This window comes from Rhinolophus sinicus, chromosome 9 (assembly GCF_057876585.1).
Source record: "Rhinolophus sinicus isolate RSI-liver-muscle chromosome 9, RSI-T2T, whole genome shotgun sequence".
Lineage (NCBI taxonomy): Eukaryota > Metazoa > Chordata > Mammalia > Chiroptera > Rhinolophidae > Rhinolophus > Rhinolophus sinicus.
The window spans coordinates 28,327,780-28,346,229 of NC_142509.1; the positions used below are offsets into that span (position 1 = coordinate 28,327,780).

At 42.6% G+C, this 18,450-nt stretch overlaps 1 protein-coding gene across 18 annotated transcripts in view; it reads left to right on the forward strand.

The window, feature by feature from the left end:
* The window catches only part of CIT (citron rho-interacting serine/threonine kinase), a 154,027-nt gene that overhangs the window by 82,467 nt on the left and 53,110 nt on the right, over window positions 1-18,450 (forward strand). For 13 of the 18 annotated variants that reach the window (XM_019753968.3, XM_074321905.2, XM_074321908.2 and 10 more), the window contains 9 exons: window positions 301-471; window positions 757-807; window positions 1,345-1,398; window positions 4,737-4,877; window positions 6,756-6,881; window positions 10,240-10,335; window positions 14,261-14,377; window positions 15,341-15,450; window positions 16,596-16,770. In XM_019753968.3, the coding sequence (XP_019609527.2) occupies window positions 301-471; window positions 757-807; window positions 1,345-1,398; window positions 4,737-4,877; window positions 6,756-6,881; window positions 10,240-10,335; window positions 14,261-14,377; window positions 15,341-15,450; window positions 16,596-16,770 (1,041 nt within the window). The remainder of the gene's footprint in view (window positions 1-300; window positions 472-756; window positions 808-1,344; window positions 1,399-4,736; window positions 4,878-6,755; window positions 6,882-10,239; window positions 10,336-14,260; window positions 14,378-15,340; window positions 15,451-16,595; window positions 16,771-18,450) is intronic. The other 5 variants (XM_074321913.2, XM_074321914.2, XM_088800978.1 and 2 more) reach the window with 1 other exon arrangement.

Sequence of the window (18,450 nt, forward strand, 5' to 3'; positions counted from 1 at the left end):
CTAAAAGTTCTGTGCTCATTTGTGGTATTATTTGCTCAAAGCATCTTATTATAGGCACGTGTTCCAAGTGGTGTTACTAGTGATACATGTCCCACATTAAAACAGTTGAAAGATTTAATACCCTTTTTCCCCACCCCTATCCCTTTTGCCCATCTGTCTACTCACCTCTGTAGGTCTGTGCTCAGCCGATCTCTCTCTCTCCCGTATTGGTCTTCCCTCTGTGGTCCAAGTTCTTCCACCTCCCCTGCCCGTCTTGCAGAGGCTCTAAAGCTCCCCTTCCTTCCATTGCCCGCTCTTTAGGAGTACCAGGCTCAAGTGGAAGAAATGAGGTTGATGATGAATCAATTGGAAGAAGACCTGGTTTCAGCAAGAAGGCGGAGTGATCTCTACGAATCCGAGCTCAGAGAGTCTCGGCTCGCCGCCGAAGAGTTCAAGCGGAAAGCCACAGAGTGTCAGCATAAACTGATGAAGGTAGCCGGCCACCCGCCAGGAGGGTGTTTTGGGGGTAGAATCGTGGATGATCTTAGCAAGAATAGAGGGAAATACTAGCTGAATGAGTGTACGTTTGGGGAGTAATGGGGTTCCCTGGAGAAAGCTCCTGGTCTTTATTTAGAGAAGATAACTTATTTATTCACATCATGAGCATCGTCATTGTTATTTTGGCTCCAGAGACCAAGGAACTACAGCAGGTAGTGTTATCTCTAAGACTTTTATGTTCTTGAGACTGCCCATCATGTTGTGTCTTCTTCATTACAGGCCAAGGATCAAGGGAAGCCTGAAGTGGGAGAATATTCCAAGCTGGAGAAGGTACGTTCCGTTTCAGTCTTGCTGTTTTGGGTAGATAATCTTTTCAATGTTACTATCGGTGGCCAGTCATTGGTAAGAATATGCTGGCCATGAACAGAGAACGTTCTCCCAGGTTTATTCTGATGGTCAACCTCTGGGTGACCCCTTGTAACTTTGGCTGTAGTTCTGAAAGAGCTAGAAGACACCTCATTTTTTGGTCATGCCTGCTCACAGTAACAAATAAACCCAGACTCTTAGTAAAATACGTGGGAAAATTCTCCTTGTTTTAAGGCCCTGGGCGAGTTTGGTTCTGTTTTTGCCATGTGTATGTTGCTGGCTCTAGAGAAATAGTCAGTGTGGAGACAGCAATGGGACATTTGCAATGGGACACTCAAAGTCTCTTCTGATAGGCCACTGTTTTTCCTCTCCATTAGTAGGTACTGGAAAACAAACCAAAAAGACCCCACAGAAACCTCAAGAAAATAGGACTGCAATAAATGTAGCAAGATCTTAATACCGATTTGCCTTTTGCTTTGTTTCCTGGGATTTTAATTATAGATTAATGCTGAGCAGCAGCTCAAAATTCAGGAGCTCCAAGAGAAGCTGGAAAAGGTAAGCCCGAGGTGACTTTTGGGGAGCTTACCTCCCATTTTCAAATCCTTTACTTGGTGTCCTGGAGCATGAAAGATGAAACAGAATTAGTCACCCAGCACTGAGGAAAATTAAGGGGGAGTGAGCTGTTACCTGAAAATATGAGAGTTTTGAGTATACTTTTTCATTTTGAGACGTGTCAGCAGTGTTTATTTTTAAAAACCATGCTGTGTGAGACTCGCAAGTAAAAGTTGTAATTATACTGTGACAGAAGCCAAGAAACTGGCTTCTCTCCCTTCATGGGGCCAGTCTCCCGATTTTGCACATTTGTAAGGGATGTGTGTGTTGTTCTCGACGCAGACTGCTTTCAATCAGGAACTCTGTGGGCAGCATTGCTGTGCGCTGGAAGGTGGGAAGAACCGAGGCGTCGTCTTGTAGTTGGGGAAGGGGGTGAGTTTAGTTTACGGCCTCCTGCAAGGTTTGTGCTAGTTGAACGCAGGAAACGCTAATTCAGGGCCGGAATAAATGTGGTTCTCAAACATGCCTTGTGAATGTTTGTGAATGTATTTACTGGCTCAGTTAAATAGAGCCCCCCCTTTTTTAAAATTGTGGTAAAAGACACATAACATTAAATTTATCATCGGAACCATTTTAAGAGTACAGTTAAGTAGTGTTAAGTGTAGTCACGTTGCGGTGCAATGGATCGCTAGAACTTTTTCATCTTGCAAAACAATCTCTATGCCCACTAAACACTAATTCCCCTTTTCCTCCCCCAAGCCCTTGGTAACTGCCTGTCTTCTGTTTCAATGGTTTTGACTGCTTTAGAAACTTCACATGAGTAGAATCATACAGTATTTGACCTTTTGTGACTGGCTTATTTCCCATAGCATAATGTCCTTGAATTTCATCCATGTTGTAGCATGTGACAGGATCTCCTTGTTCAAGGCTGCATAATATTCCATCGCCTGTCTGTACCACATTTTCTTTATCCATTCATTTCTCCCTCTCTTACCTATTCTTTTTTTTAAAATTAGTTTCAGTTGTACAAAACAATGCAATAGTTAGACATTTCACGCCTCACAAAGTGGTAACGCCCCCTTCCTCAATCTATTGCTCCTCTGACATCGTATATATCTATTACAATTCCATTGACTCTATTCCCTATGCTGTACTCCATATCCCATGACTATATATTTATTAAATCATAGTTGAGATACGACATTATTCAGCTTCAGCTTCAGGTGTACAGTGCAGTGGTCAAGCATCTACACCGCCATGAAGTGGTCTCCCTAATAAGACATGTGCCCTTCTGACACCCTACAAAATCTTTACATTACTGATTATATTCCCCAAACTGTCTTTCATATCCCCGTGGCAATGTTGTAGTTACCAATTTATGCTGTCTAATCTCTTCCCCTTTTCCCTCATGTCCACCCCCTCCCTTCTAGCAACCATCAGTTTTTTCTCTGTATCTCGGAGACTATTTGTTTACTTTGCTCATTTATTCAGTTCTTTGGATTCTACATATAAGTGAGATCATATGGTATTTGTCTTTTTCCAACTGACTTATCAGATGTATCATTGACAAATATCTTCTCCCATTTTGGCCTTTTTGTTTTATTGATGGTTTCCTTTGCTGTGAAAAAACTTTTAAGTTTGATGTAATCCCATCTTTATTTTTCCTTTTATTTCCCTTGCCCGAGGCTATATATCAGTAAAAATATTACTCAGGGTAATGTCTGTGAATTTACTCCCTATATTTTCTTCTAGGAGTTTTATGGTTTCGGGTCTTACATTTAAGTCTTTAATCCATTTTGAATTTGTTCTCGTATACGGCGTAAGGAGGTAGTCCAGTTTCATTTTTTTGCATGTGTCAGTCCAGTTTTCCCAGCACCACTTATTAAATAGACTGTCTTTACCCCAATGTAAATTCTTGCTTCCATTGTCATAGATTAAATGACCATATAAGAATGGATTAATTTCTGGACTCTCTATTCTGTTCCATTGATCTATGTGTCTGTTTTTATGCCAGTACCATACTGTTTTGATTACTATAGCCTTGTAGTATGATTTGATGTTGGATAGTGTGATACCTCCCACTTTGTTCTTATTTCTCAAGATTGTCCTGGCTATTTGGGGTCCTTTATGGTTCCAATTGGTTTATAATTTTAGGATTATATGTTCTATTTCTGAGAAAAATGTCATTGGTAGTTTGATAGGAATTGTGTTGAATCTATATGTATTGCCTTAGCCCTCTTATCTATTGAGCTCACTCATGAAAGCCTCTATTGCCCTCTTTCAGCTAGAAGCTTGTGAAGTTTTCATCTAGCACTGTGCTCTTCCACAGAAGTGTGATGTAAGCCACAAATGTCAGCCACAGATGTAATTAAAATTTTTCTAGCAGGCACATTTAGAAAAAGCAGAAAAGAAAGAAGTGGTATCATTTGAATGATATAGTTTATTTAATCCAATATCTCCAAAATATCCTGGTAGCATGTATCCATATTAAAACATTTACACTATTTCAGTTTTTAAATGAATTAAATATAATTAAAAACTTATTTCCTAGTCACATCAGCCACGTTCAAGTGCTCAAGAGCCACCTGTGGCTGTTGGCTCCCATATTGGACAGTGCTGGTCTTGCAATTGGAGTTTTCTTGCAGTTTCCACTTTAAAATTTTAAGCTTCTACTTTTTAAAAATCTTAATTTAAAGCAAGCAAGTATGAGGTTGTCAGTCTCTTAAACGCAGATCTTTATTATGTTGCTATAAGAGCTGCAGTATAGTTAAGACCCAAATAAACATTAATTTCAAAAGGTCTAGCTGTTGTTGTTTTTTTTAAACACATTTGCAAATTACCATGAAACTGTGGTTGTTGTGCCCTTTGTAAAGGTATTTGGAAAAAAAAGTTTAAATTATAGTTTTTGTCTTGTTTTCTTATAAATGTAGTACAAATTTCCCATAGGAAAATTAGCAAGTGAGATAATTAAGTAAGGAGAAAATTAATGCTCCGAGGTAAATACATTAATACCTGGGTAGATAAATCCTTCTAGACTTTTGTGTTTGCATTTATAATGTTGCATTAAATCTAAGATGCTGATGATTGTCAGACACATCATCATCTGTACCCCAAGAAGAGGAAAACACTGTCAATTTTAATTGTAGGATGCATTCCAAATTCAGCGGTGTTAAAAAATACATTTATAAGTACACCTTAGAATAGATGAAACACAGCATAAAATGAATGTTTATATGTTTTGAAAAATGGATATACTGTGTATGCTCAGTGTTCCCTGATCTTTTCCATTTAGAAGATTGAATAAATTGGCCATCCATGCCCTGTCCCTTCTTTCCTGGTAGGCTGTAAAAGCCAGCACAGAGGCCACTGAGCTGCTGCAGAATATACGCCAGGCAAAGGAGCGAGCTGAACGTGAGCTGGAGAAGCTGCAGAACCGCGAGGATTCTTCCGAAGGCATAAAAAAGAAGCTCGTTGAGGCTGAGGTGAGTAGGAGACCTCCAGCCAGCGGTGGCCTGACCTTGGTCCCAGCATGGCCACGGGTGAGCGACTGTGACTGGCCTTTGGCTGTGCCAAGAGAGAGGAAATACACAACCATGTCTATGTTTGACCAAACTGCTTTTCCCTTCTGCAAATTATCTTTGAAGCTTGAGAGGCTTGGAAATGTTTTCCCCAAAGGGGAAGAAAGGTTTGTCACAGCGGCTTCAAGTAGAAAGATGTTTTGATCAAAGCTTTCCCTTTCTGTTTGTTTTCCTCTGATTTGCCCACTAGTCTGGGAGGGTTTATGTTTATACAGACAAACTGTAATGCCATCCCTGAGTTTTTCCTTTTCTTCCCTCTGTACCCTTGTTTTTCCTTGCCTTCCCCACAGTGTTAATAATGTACTAATTTTCAAGGCTTCAGCTATGACCTGTGTGTCAATGGCTTCCCAGATCTATATTTTTGGGCCTCTTCTCTCCCTCAGATTCTTTGTTGTTGTTGTTGTTGTTGTTGAAATCGTTTATATAATTATACAGGAAATACACGAGTGCCTTCTCATTTGTCAAAAAGTGAAACAGTACTGAAGAATATAGAATAAAAAGTGACGCTTCCCTTTTTCTTCCCTCCACCTCCCCTAGTGCCTTGGATTGGTCTCCAAAACGGACATGCCGTAGTTGATTTAACTCTCCCCCTGTGACTGGGCCTTCCGCTTTTCCCTATCACAGTGCTGGCATGAACCGGTTTGCACACGTCTCTTTGGGGCCATCCTCACCCCTGTGCTAGGCAGTATTTCCCACTGCTCCCCTGATATCTCAACTGGGTGTCTGAATAGTGCCTCAAACCTGGAAGGAGCTTGGGATCTTGCCCCACGAGCCCAGTTGCCTCCTCAGGGTCACCATCATTCATCTCTCCACCCCCGGCTTGGAACCTGGGCGTCATCTCCTTCTCCTTGGAGCCTGCCATGCAGTGCGGCGCTCAGCCACACGTCTGCCCTGCTCACCCCTGCGGGCCATGTCTGGAGGCCGCCTTATAGACCAGGCCCTCTTTCTCTTAGCTGAGCAAATAGAGTGATTGTTTGCCCTTCTGCTTCCGGTCTCTCCTTGCTCCCAGCTAGCTCATGCGACGTAAGACTCGTGGACCTCAGACAGAAGGCTCATCAGTAACCCCTACCCCATCCCAAACCTTTCAGGGCCTCCATATGTCTTAGGCGCACCCCTGAGCCTGGTACATGAAACTCGCAACTATTTGACCCACAAATGCTCCCCTTTCACCTTTTCTCCTGTTTCTCCCTGTCACTCATCTTAAGCTGTAGCCAGTCTAGGCTTCAGCTGGGGCCTAAACTGGCTCTCGACCACCTTCATGTTTCTGCCAACGTGCCTGCCTTTGTCTGAAAGGCCGTCCCCTCTCCTCTTCTGCCCTCCCCATATCCCGGCCTTCTCCAAAGCTCATGTCTCTATGGCTTCCCCTCACCTGTTGGGTGAAAAGTCCTCTTTCCTGCCGAGGCCCTCCCACAGCCGTCTGTATCTGTTTGCTTTATGGCTCTTCCCTCTCTTAACCTATATTGTTTATCTGTGTTTGTCTTATCTTTTCCAAGCGCAGGAATTATGTCAGCTTCCTCTCTGTACTTTACATGATGCCCAGTGTGGTACTTTTGCAGATAGTAGGTGCTTGGTAAATATTTGAATGAATGAATGCACTCTTGTAACCTACACAACCGAGTACTTGAATTTTAGAGTCTTATTTTCTTCGCTGTTGCTGCGGGTGCCTGAGACTTCTCTTCCCGCTTCGAGTGTATGCTTCTTGAGGGCTCTCTCCCTTGGTGCAGGCGTTATGCCTGTAGCGGTTACTCCATTAAAACTCTCTGATTGATTCACGATCTACAGGAACGCCGCCATTCTCTGGAGAACAAGGTAAAGAGGCTAGAGACCATGGAGCGTAGAGAAAACAGACTGAAGGATGACATCCAGACAAAATCCCAACAGATCCAGCAGATGGCTGATAAAATTCTGGTGAGCAGGAACGGAAGTTGAAAAGTTAAAAGATAACAGGTTAGAGGTTGCAGAGGGAAGGGGGTAAAAAGAAGCATTAAACACCGTCAGAGGGGAGGTACCACCGAGTAGGTGAACTAAGAGAAGTGGTTTCAGCGTACGCCACATCAGAGAATAGTGTGAGTAACCAAATGTTGGACATTTCAGCACTGGTAATAGATCCACAAATATTATTTTTGGCTCTGTTTGCTACTGCCTGACATTTTAAAATATGAATGTGCATACTGTGTCATTTCCAATAGATTTTTACAGGAGTGTTTACGTACTCTTCTATCAGCAGAATTTTGTATGGCCATTAACTTTGCGATGCCAATTTAAAAAGCAGTTGGGGTTTTGATCTTTAAGACCAAAACCCAGATTCTTGCTTTTGGAGAAGAAAGAAATTAGTCATGCAGAATTGTTTTTCTCAGAGTAGTATTTGTCACAGATCCATGTTCACCCACTCACTCTCTTTGCTACAGCTGGTTATTATTGTTTTTTTCAATTTCCTTAGAGGTAGCAGGTCTTCTTTTTTTAGGTTTGTAACTGTCGTGGTTCTGTTTTTGGCTTCAAGGACCAAAGTAACGTAATCAAGGAAGGCTTGGGCAGTGTTTGCTGCTGTGTTACAGTTTTTCCCCTGCCAGGGTGGAAGGCAGGTGAACATGTGAAGGACTCTCCTCAAAGTCAGTCCCAAAGCCAGAAATTTGATGCCACTTAGTGATGACTCGGAATCTGTTCCTAGCTCCCTCCTCCCCCGCCCCAGGAGAGACTCTGGAGTAGTCGGCTGTTCCTCCCCACCATAAGAAGGCGAGGTGGTGAGCAGGTCCCTTCATCTCTTTCTCTCTCTCTCTCTGCGTCAGTTCTGGGAAATGAGTCACCAGCAACTGTATGAACTCAAGAATGGCCAACTTACGGGCCTTTACTTAGTGCACACACGCACACACACACCCATAAACACACAGTCCTTCAAAACTTCACATTTCTGTGTTTGTATATTTCCATGAGACTGTGGATGCTCTTGAGCAATCAGGTGAAAGAGAAATTGGTTAGATTGTTTTGCTTTGACACACAGTCTTCGTATATACATGTATGTACAAAGGCAAGTGTGACTGTTAGTCTACCCTTGTTGTTCTCTTGTTCCGTCATCAGAGTTTCTCTTGGTAGTTGTCAAGTGTGTGAATTTTATCGTGAGTGAAATAGGATCCCACCGAGATACCACCGCTGTCCCTTGGTGCAAACAAAGTGGTTCAGTCTCTTGTGGTTGCAAAGTGTTTCTCTGTTTACTGGTGATGTGTTCATTCATTCATTCAACAAATATTTAATGAGCTTCTACTATACGCCAGAGACTGTCATAGGAGCTGGAAATACGGCCGTGAAAAACAGTGCTTGTGTAACAGGACTGAAGAGTTTCATCCAATACATGTAGAAAAGTTAATGTTCAAAAAAATGACAACAACAACAAAAAATGCCAAACCACCAAGAAGTCAGATCTTAGAATATCTGCTTTTCCAGAGGTTCACTTGTAATTAAAATGTAGGCATATAGAATTCTGCATTCTTTGATTGTATGTTGTAAACCCCCCATTCATACGTAGGCCGATAGACCAGGTATTTGGTCTCAGCACTGTCAGTCTCAGGTATCTGAGTTTTCAACCTGTTTTTCAATTCTGATTTCCATTCCCATGCTATTTAATGAGGACTGAAACTAAGAAAAGATGGTTATCAAGTGATTTCTAACAAAAAGGAAAAGTAAGCAGATTTCTTTGTCCTAATGTATCTTGCCACCTGCCCGAGTACCTTTGTAGTTGTTCCTTCGTTTATTGGAAGGTGCCTTTTGCTCAAGAACAGTGCGTAGGCTGCAGAGTATCTAGGACATGGGCAAAGGGTGGTCCTTCACACCGTTATGTAATGATGATGCTTCGAAACATCCCAAAATGTCATTCGCTTTAACATATCTGCTATTCTGGTAAGAACTTTCAAAACAGATCATTGGGGTTCTCATTATAGTAAAGTCTTTTGCTTTCATAAAAGAAGTCATCACAGGAGATCCATTAGTACACATAAAGCTCTTTTTAAGTATGGTTTTATGAATTAAAATCCTGTTTACGTTCAACTTTTCAAGATCACATCTGTTAGATTGCAACAGAGCGTGTGCACCTGGTCTTAAAATCGAACACTCTACTGGCCCCCAAAGCAAAGGCAATGCTTACAGACGTTAGAATTTCGAAACTTTCATCAGTAACATTTTATGTGCATGTGAATTTGAAAGTATTTTCTTCCCATTTTATGGACATAGCCTGTATAATTTCCTCATTCTTCAAAATTCTCATAATTACTTCCACTTCAAAGAAAACTTTCACAATACTGTGAAGAGATGAAAACTTGGAGTAATGTCTTTTGATATTAGTAATTAACTAATGGGTCCAGATTCATAAGAATTAATGTAGATGCAGATGTGGTAATCTGCATTTAGAGAATGTTTCCGTGAATTGAACGCTGCCTTTTATAGATCAGCTTATAATACATTGGCAAATGAATTGGTATAATTTTCAAATGAATTATAATTCAAATGAATTATAAAATCAGAATACTTAATAAAAGAATAAAGAGAACATTAAATTTGAGCTATTTATATTACTCCAAATTCTCTTCCCATCTTTCATGTGTACGCATACATATTTACATCGTTATCCGTGTATTTTATGTTCTGCTTTGTCCCTATTAGCCTTGTATCATATAAACATTATAGCCCATGAATGTCTCTATTCACATATACCACATAACAGTTAAAATAATCATTCAAAACGTAAAGTGTTTGAATTGTAACATTAGTTTTCCTTCTTAGCTAAGGTTCTTGAGCAGTCCTTTCGTTAATGGGAAAAAAGAAGATATTTTGTCTATCATCATACTAAATTAGCTTTACATTTAAAAGAAATGACAATTACTTTTCTCATGGAAGGCTGTCATAGCAGTGAAAATGGCCTGAGGTTCAAGAGAGTGGTCAGGGGCTTTGTGTGGAACTAAACGTTCAAATGTTGCCTTGTTACTCGTATTTCTCTGTGCAGAGGTGAAGAGCTGCCTTGCTCTGACCTGTCACACCGATAGGTTTCTGACCCCAGCACACCAGCTGTGTGTATATATGTGTGACTCCTTGGACTTGGGAAACTCAAGGCCAAGGCTCGGTGGTGGTTTCCATCCCACGAGCCTTAGGGCTAGTGATGAAGGAACAGATGCCCGTTGACTGTGGTACCTGTGCCAAAGTCATGTTTCCTGTGAATGTCTAACATACGTGGCTATGTCCTGCCCTTTGCACACCTGACCATTTGTTCTTTTGTGTCCAGGAGCTGGAGGAGAAGCACCGGGAAGCGCAGCTCTCAGCCCAGCATCTAGAGGTGCACCTGAAACAGAAAGAACAGCACTACGAGGAAAAAATTAAAGTAAAGACACTTTCTGATCTTCCCTGGCATTCCTCTTCTAGCACCGCATAGCTTCTCTCTCTTCTGGGCACTTTGGGCCACTCCTTGCTAGACCAAGGACTGTTTGGGGTAAATGCTGTCCCTCAGGCCATGGTGGGAGGTTTTGGGGGTGTCATCCATATGGAGGCTTTGGCTATCAGAGGCTCAAAAAAATACATATTTTTAAAAATTTGGTCATCATGTATCTTAGTTTCATCCTTAAAAGATAATATGTTTTTGACTCACTGTCATTTAGTCCACGATAATTTAGATTTAGATTCACCACATTCTTTGCTTTCAGTTTCCTTCTTGAAGTATCTCAGACCTGGGATCTTTGTTTAAAGCATATCCTTGAGGACATTCTTTGCTGATAAGAAACACTCTGTTTTGTTTGTCTGAAAATGTCTTTATTTCATTCTCATCCTTGAAAGATGTTTTGACAGGGGATAGAATTCTAGGTAGGCGGTTCTCATTCCATTGACTCTTGGTTTTCATTATTGCTATGGAGAAGTCAGCTGTCATCTAACTTGCTTTCTTTGAAAGTAATCAGTCTTTTTTCTTGGGCTCCTTTTAAAATTTTGCTTTGTCTTTAATTTTCTGAAGTTTTATGGTGATGTGTCTAGATGTAGATTTATTTTTATTTGTCTTGCTTGAGATATACTGGATTTTGAACATATTGTGTTTTTTTAAAAATAAATTTCAGAAAATTATTGGTCATTATATCTCAAATATTGTCTCTTCCCCTTTTCCCTTTTCTTCATTTTTGAGAATTTGATTAGGCATGTGTTAGATCACCTCCAATCTATCCTTTTTTCCTATTTTCCATTCCTTTATCTGTCAGTGCTATATTCCGGGCAGGTTCTGACTGATTTTCCAGTTTACTAATTCTTACCTGTCTAATCTGCTGTTAAACCTCCCAATTGAGTTTTAAATTTTAGTTATTGTATTTTTGTTTCTACACATTCTATTTTGTTCTTTCCCAAGTTTCCTAGATTATTTAAGACAATGATTTTCTATTTCCTGCATTTATTTCTAAGTTTGTCTTTTATCTGAAGTATTTGAAGGTCTGTTTTTGCTCCGTTGTTTTGCTTGGTTCTTTTTCATGGTGCCTGTCTTGTGTGCTGTTCATTTTCCTTGGAAAATTATTAATGGGAATTCTTTGAGATCTTGAATGAAAATGTGTGCCCACCCTGGTGTGGCCCTGGTGTGGCCCTGGGCTTTGCTTTGTCTTTCTTCTTACCCTTGGAGGCTATTAAAAATGAAGCTCAAGTTTATTTGATTCAGCAAATGCCTCAAGTTAACAACAGCTTCATGGCCTTTTTACCTTTCTGGGTTTCTACCTTCACTTAGATTTTAGTCCATAATTTCTTCGTCTCTTTTAGATGTTTTTGGGAAAATGTTTTCTATATTTTATCTAGCATTTTAAGTTATTCTCTGTAGAAGAGCTGACCTAAATCATTTAGCCCACTACATAAATAATACAACAATTATTTCAATTATTGAAATTATTATTTCAATTCGATTATTATTAATCAACTCAGTGGTCAGGAATGGATGCCAGTCTATCTAGTTCCTTTTAAAATCACATTACATTTTCATTATGATTTCAGACTAAGCCTCTCACTCAATTCGTAGGTTCTTGAGAATCAGACATTGGTCATCACATCTCAAATATTATTTCTTCCCCTTCCAAATCAGACAGTGAAGGAGGCGTTTCATTTTTGTGATGTTGCTTGTATTGGTTTGATTGGTATCCTCAAAGAGTTGACTTCCTTTTTTGGAGAACCAAGCATGTATATGCTGACACAGCATCATCACCCTCACCACCCGGCACCTTCTTTCTTTTTACCCCCGGTGTTACTTTTGATTATTTTTCATTAAAAAACAAACAACAAAAAAGGAAAATAACCCAGAAGTGACCTCAAAGTGTTTTGGCATGACCCGTCCTACCTTAGTGCATTTTAGATTGTATATACCAACCCTTTCGGTTTGAATTCTTACTGGCTTCCAGACTTTTATCTTTGGAATAAACTAACTTTCAGAAAATTATGAGACCGTATACAGGAGTCCATTGACAGCTTCGCATGATGAAAGTAGCCCTTTGCAAAACTCATTCTGTGATTTGTGTGATTATATTGACTTTCGTGTCAAAAAGCCATGTTCTGTCTTAAATTGATACAAGTGTCTGCAGTGGCAGCTCTCAAACAAATTCCTGGCTTCCTTCCCTACCTCTTGTTCGTCCTTCTGCTACTTGAACCCTATCAAAGCTGAGATGCATTCTTGACAGAGACTTGTTCCTTCTGGCCCTTCTTGGTCCTTACCTCTTATTGGGATGCATCACTGCCAAAGGAGGGTCTTACTTTGAGAAGAGGCCCCCTGAAAATGTGCTTCATCGCTTTAGCACTTTGTAAAACAAAGAGCATACCCTGTGTGGACGTGACGTGGTCTCTGCTGCTGTCTAGATGGAAAGAACTTTGTTTTATAGACTCTCTGGAATGTTAGGGAAAGATCTGTTTTCTTCTCTTTTCCTCCTGGAATCTTGATGAAAGCATTTCTTTTAGCCTGTTCTGCTTCGTGTTTCCTGTCCCAGCCTCTGTAAGGCCATTTTAGTAATAAGTATGAGCATACCCTAGATTCAATCCTTTTTTTGTTCGTAATTTTAGAATCACACCCTGACATCTGAGAGAAGGGGCCACCTGTCCTAGTGAGCGTCTCCCGTCTTCCTGTGACCCTATCCTCCACCTTTTGTTCTTCTCTACCAACTCTCATTCTATTTTTTTCCATCAGTCGGTTCTAGTTTAAAGCCCTCTTTGAAATTTGTTCTTTCCTTTCTTTACCCTGCAGAACCCCTCCCTGCTGACTGGCTCTTTTTAGGGACGATGTTCCCATGAGTTATGTGCAGGTCCCTTCACAATAGACATTGTGGGGAAGGCAGATTTCAATCCCATCAGTAACCCCAATTCTTTCAGCGTTCTTCCCGGTATCCGATGCAGTTGGTGTCGTCCAGAAAAGCAGAGTGGCTTCTCTCAGATGAGAAACATGGGGTTGTGGTCAAAGGCTTGGACAAGTTAGGATGTGGTCTTCCTTTTTCCCGTTCTTTTTCGCTTGTTGTTTTGGCAACCGGTAGGACTGTGAGCCTCGCAGAACATTAGATCAAGCTTGTGGATGGTGACACCGTTACTGTTTTATTTTTTCCTCTTGGGAACAGTAGGTGCTTACAGTGGTATTCTCAGCACTGAGAACACATGATTTCTCTTCCTCTGGGAAAGGTTTCTCTTTCCAGGGACTTTTTTTGCAGCTGGATCAGAGGAAAGAGGCATTTTTTTTCCCCTTTTATGTTGACTCTCCACCTACGTTATTGGCGGGCAAAATCCTCTCATCCGTGGCTGTTTCTGAACATCAGCCTTGGTCACACAGACTTCCTCAGTCTTCAGCTTTCTGTCTCTCTGTACACAGCCCAGAGATACCTAGATTAATTTTGTACACATTAAGAGCTAGCAGTGTTTTGAAAACTACTCGGCTACGATAAAGTTGTCCCCAGGTAATATTGGCAAATGGTAAGGTCTGTAGAAAGCTTTCCCCCCCCCCCTCATTTTGGAGGCCACCTCCATTTTGGATAGACCTTTCGGGGCTTTTTGACTCCTGATGGTAAAATAAGTTCTTACTAGTACAAGTTCATGGCGTACTTGCCGTTTTATGGTAATACCTGGCTCCTTGATCTCATCCTGGCTGAGAAACAGCTTTCCATTTCCTCTCTTTTCTCCAATTCCCCTGAGCTTGGAGGGCTTGTCCTCTCCACTGCTTTTTTGCCTCCTTCCCTTCTTTTCCCCCCGAAGTCTCTAGTGCACCCGTGTCATCCGTGCTCAGCTTTGCTACTCAGCAAACTAACTTCTTCTGTTTCCCATAGGTGTTGGACAATCAGATAAAGAAGGACCTGGCCAATAAAGAGACTCTGGAGAATATGATGCAGAGACACGAAGAGGAGGCTCATGAGAAAGGCAAAATTCTCAGCGAGCAGAAGGCGGTAGGTATGGGGAGTGGCAGTCAGTTTTGGAAGGAGGGTTTGTGAACTAGACCAGAGATCACACACCTGAGAAGAGTCCATTTCAGCTGATGGACTTTTCTTTGTGTTTTCTCCTGCGGAGCGTATTGCTAACAAGTAGCTCTCTCTGCACCTTTCCTAGAAGCAGTGGAGGTAGAGGCTCAAGGGGGGCCAGTGTTGCCCTTCAGGCTCTTCTTTTATTGCTGAGCTGCCATCATCTAGAAAACTCCTTCAAAATGCCCAGTGGCCCTTGGTCGCCCTCTTGTGTCTTCTTTTCATTTGCCCCTTTCTCTCCTTTCTAATCCATGTAGGCAGATGTTTCAGAAACTTGCTGCGCATACGATTCACCCACGGTGCTTGTTAATCTGCATATTATCTCAGACCCCACCGAGACTTTCCACATCAGAATCTCTAAAGGAGGGTCCTGGGAAGTTGTATTTTTAATCATGACCGCCTCCCCACCCCCACCCCGATTTTTATGATTCATTATGTTGGGGAAACTTTGATGTAGAAAATCTAGGACAGTAGTGGCTGGGTGAGAAGGAATCACTCAGAAAATGACAACCCCATGGGGGATGAGAAGTATGAACTTGCAGATTCAACTTAGAGGTTCCTGCAGGCTCAGGTCACATGCAGGTGACACGGGGATCTAACGAGGCCTGTTTACCTGCAGAATGTCAGTTTTCTGAATAAGTCCTGCATGTTTTTAATGCAAGCCACTTAGCTAGTGTGGTCATGTGTAATCTCTGTTTGGTAAAACGAGTGAGTGCCATCCCTTTGAGCAGTGACATCTGTGATCCTCAGGGTACAGGCTAATTGAGTCCCTTGTTACCTCTGGTCAGATTACCTGCATTTCAGGTGAGACTTTTCCCCCAGCCCACGTGATAAAAGTCTCTTATTCTGGGACAACCGTCTCTGAGGTTTCAGAGGTCCCCTGTGTTTCAGATGATCAATGCCATGGATTCCAAGATCAGATCCCTGGAACAGAGGATTGTGGAACTGTCGGAAGCCAATAAACTTGCAGCAAATAGCAGTCTTTTCACCCAGAGGAACATGTAAGTATTCAGATTCCAACTGGATGCATGATTCCACGTTGGCCTTCTCTCCTGGGGCATAAACTCCATTCCTCTGTCTGATGGAGCTGGAACGGATTTAATCACTTCTGTAGTTTGGCCCAGCCGCCCCCCCCCCCCTCCCCCAACCCCATACTTAATGTAATTTTGCCCTCTCTTAAGTGGTGGTCTCATTCTACCATTGTCTTCTCTTTTGAGCTGGGTTTTCTTACATGTTTCAAATTGCCGTCAGATTAGAGCATTTTGCTTTCTCTAATGAGGCTATTTATAGTTTGCTTTTGGAAAGCTGTGGTCCTTGTTCCCCAGACTGCCTCCCCGTGATTAGCCTGAGGTGATCCTGTGTGTGCCCAATTGGGCCATCATTTTGCTGTTATTAAGTTAGGCCCTGGGGGATGAAGTTTGGGGTTCAGCAAGGACTCTCTGTGTTCCAGAGGCAATTGAATCTTAATCTTTTCCCCCAAAGAAGTACAATCTTCAGGATTTTTTTCCCCCTGAGCTATCTCTCTTCAGAGATCTAGAACATTTTTATCTTAGTTTAAACCATCTTGGTAGACTGCTTTTCGGTCTTAGTCATTCCAGTTTCTGGTGCTTCTGAGCAGTCTGGTGGAGCGGTCAGCATGCTCCACAGAGAAGTAGGAAGAATAGCATTCTTTCTCCTCATCGCCCTTTCTTCCCCAGGGCTCGCCTAATGTGTCATTAGGCTGCTCTGTACTCTAAGGAGGCCATCTTCACTGTCCTGTACAGACTCAAAAAAAAAAAAAAAAAGGTCTACCAAAGGAGTGAAATGTTAGTCTCTCTCTTGCATCGCCCTGGACCATACTTAATCCCATAGGTGAGGGAATCTGAGCCATGAGGACTAAATGAGCCCCAGGTCCCCATGCTGGGACCATACTCGTGAGGCCAGGTCAGAACAGAGCTAACCTGGGAATGACCATGAGGCCGGGTCGGGACAGAACTAACCTGGGAATGACCATGAGGCCGGGTCGGGACAGATCTAACCTGGGAATGACGGTGGTCCACTTACTAAGACACATCTCTTGCTCTGTTTCTGTCTGTCCTTCCGAGGGGACATGCTCACCTCTGATGAGACGGTGATTTTACTTGGCTCCTCCCACCACCCCTACCAGGAAGGCCCAGGAAGAGATGATTTCAGAACTCAGGCAACAGAAGTTTTACCTGGAGACACAAGCTGGGAAATTGGAGGCCCAGAACCGAAAGCTGGAGGAGCAGCTGGAAAAAATCAGCCACCAAGACCACAGCGACAAGAATCGTCTGCTGGAGCTGGAGACAAGGTTGAGGGAGGTGAGAGTGAGGGGGGTGTCCCGAGAGGATTTGTTAGAGGACTCAGGGCCCCCAAACCAGCCAAGTGTCAGGCACAAATCAGTACTTACCTGAGAGGCGTTGTGCATGGTAGAGAAACGCACAGACTGGGCCCAGGGCCCTGGGTTAGAGTTCCAACTCCACTTTTTAAGAGTTTTGTAACCTCGGGCAGGATACCTTCTCTCTGTGAGTCTAGTTTCCTCACCTGTAAAGTGGCTTTGAAAATGTATCTCCCTCACAGGGTCACGTGGGGCTTATGTAATTTGGTGCATCTTCCAATGGGGGCAGAGTGATTCCTCCTTTATCCCAATTTAGCAAGGGTCACATGACCAAGTTCATGCCCAGAGTTTAGCACAGTGTTGGGTACACAATGTGGCTTAATGACAGTGCCAGAGGTCTCATAATGACAGTGGGAGATTAAAAGACAAACCCAAACGTTAGGTTTGTTTGATGGAAGGTGGTTCTCTTCAGAGGTATAAGGAAGCTGGGGAGGGCAGCCAGGTTTGGGGGAGGAAACTACAACACATTTGGTTGTAAACAGGTTGAAGTTGATTGAAGCTGGGAGTTACATGCATGTACTCCCTCGCTGCATATTTATTAAATGCCTGCTGGGTGCCAGTTAGTAGCCCGATATACAGTGGTAACAAGACAGACCCAGTCCCTGATCTTGGGACTGACAGCCTAGCGGGTAGGGTTAGCTGTCACCAGTGGAGGCAGGACCGGAATTCAGGAGAGTGGTCATTGGAAGTGGGACATCCGGGCTGGCAGTGGAGACACTGTGCTCTGATATTTGTGATGGAATTCTTGAAAGAGCAGTGATCATATCACTGTTAAGGAAAAGACCATGAATATTAAGCAGAGATGTGGGCACTGAATATGGGGATACTCATGTTGAGGTATGTCTTAGTTTGCAGTGGAGCATTACAATGAGGCCAGTTCTCTAAAGGACAGTAGTGTCGTGGGTGTGGACGCCTCCAGCTCACCACCTGGTGTGTCTGTCGAAATGCAGATTCCTGGGCCTCTTCCTCCCTCAGCCTGTTTGAATGGAATGGGGAATAGGGGTTCGCATTTTTAACAGGGGCCCCAGGTAGTTCTTACACTTTTGGAGTTTAAGAATTGTTGTTCTAGGTCGTCCAAAAGCCTTAGGTGGTGGTTTAACTTTTATTATCCAGGCTATATTTTTACTCTTCAGTAAGTTTAACAACATTTCCCCATAGTGGCTGCCTTAAGCGTGTGAGTGTAAATAACTCAGATTTCTCTGAGCTGGGGAACGTTGGCTGGCTGTCCTGACTTGCCTTTCCAACAAATGGCTCTCTTGCCTCGCCTGGCCTGCAGCTGTAGCTCATCTGGGCAATGAAAACGCCCCAGGGAAATCCTGTTGCTTTGTTCTTAAATGAGTCTAGCTAGCCCCCCAAGGAAGGTGGGAGAGATTGACAATGCTTGTGAGAGGCTCAGGGTTGTATAAACTCAGGGAGTTCTGAAGCTTAGCTTTCAGTATAACAAGGTGAAGTCCATCTTCTCTTTCCCACCTGCTTCTATCGAGATTGGGGACAGAGGCCTCAGCCTCGGGTTTGATTCACCTTAAAGGGCCCTGGGCTTTCCCCCACCCCGTGTGTGCAGTCTTAGCTCTTCTCTAGCAAAGTGTGTGGAGTCCTGAAGGTG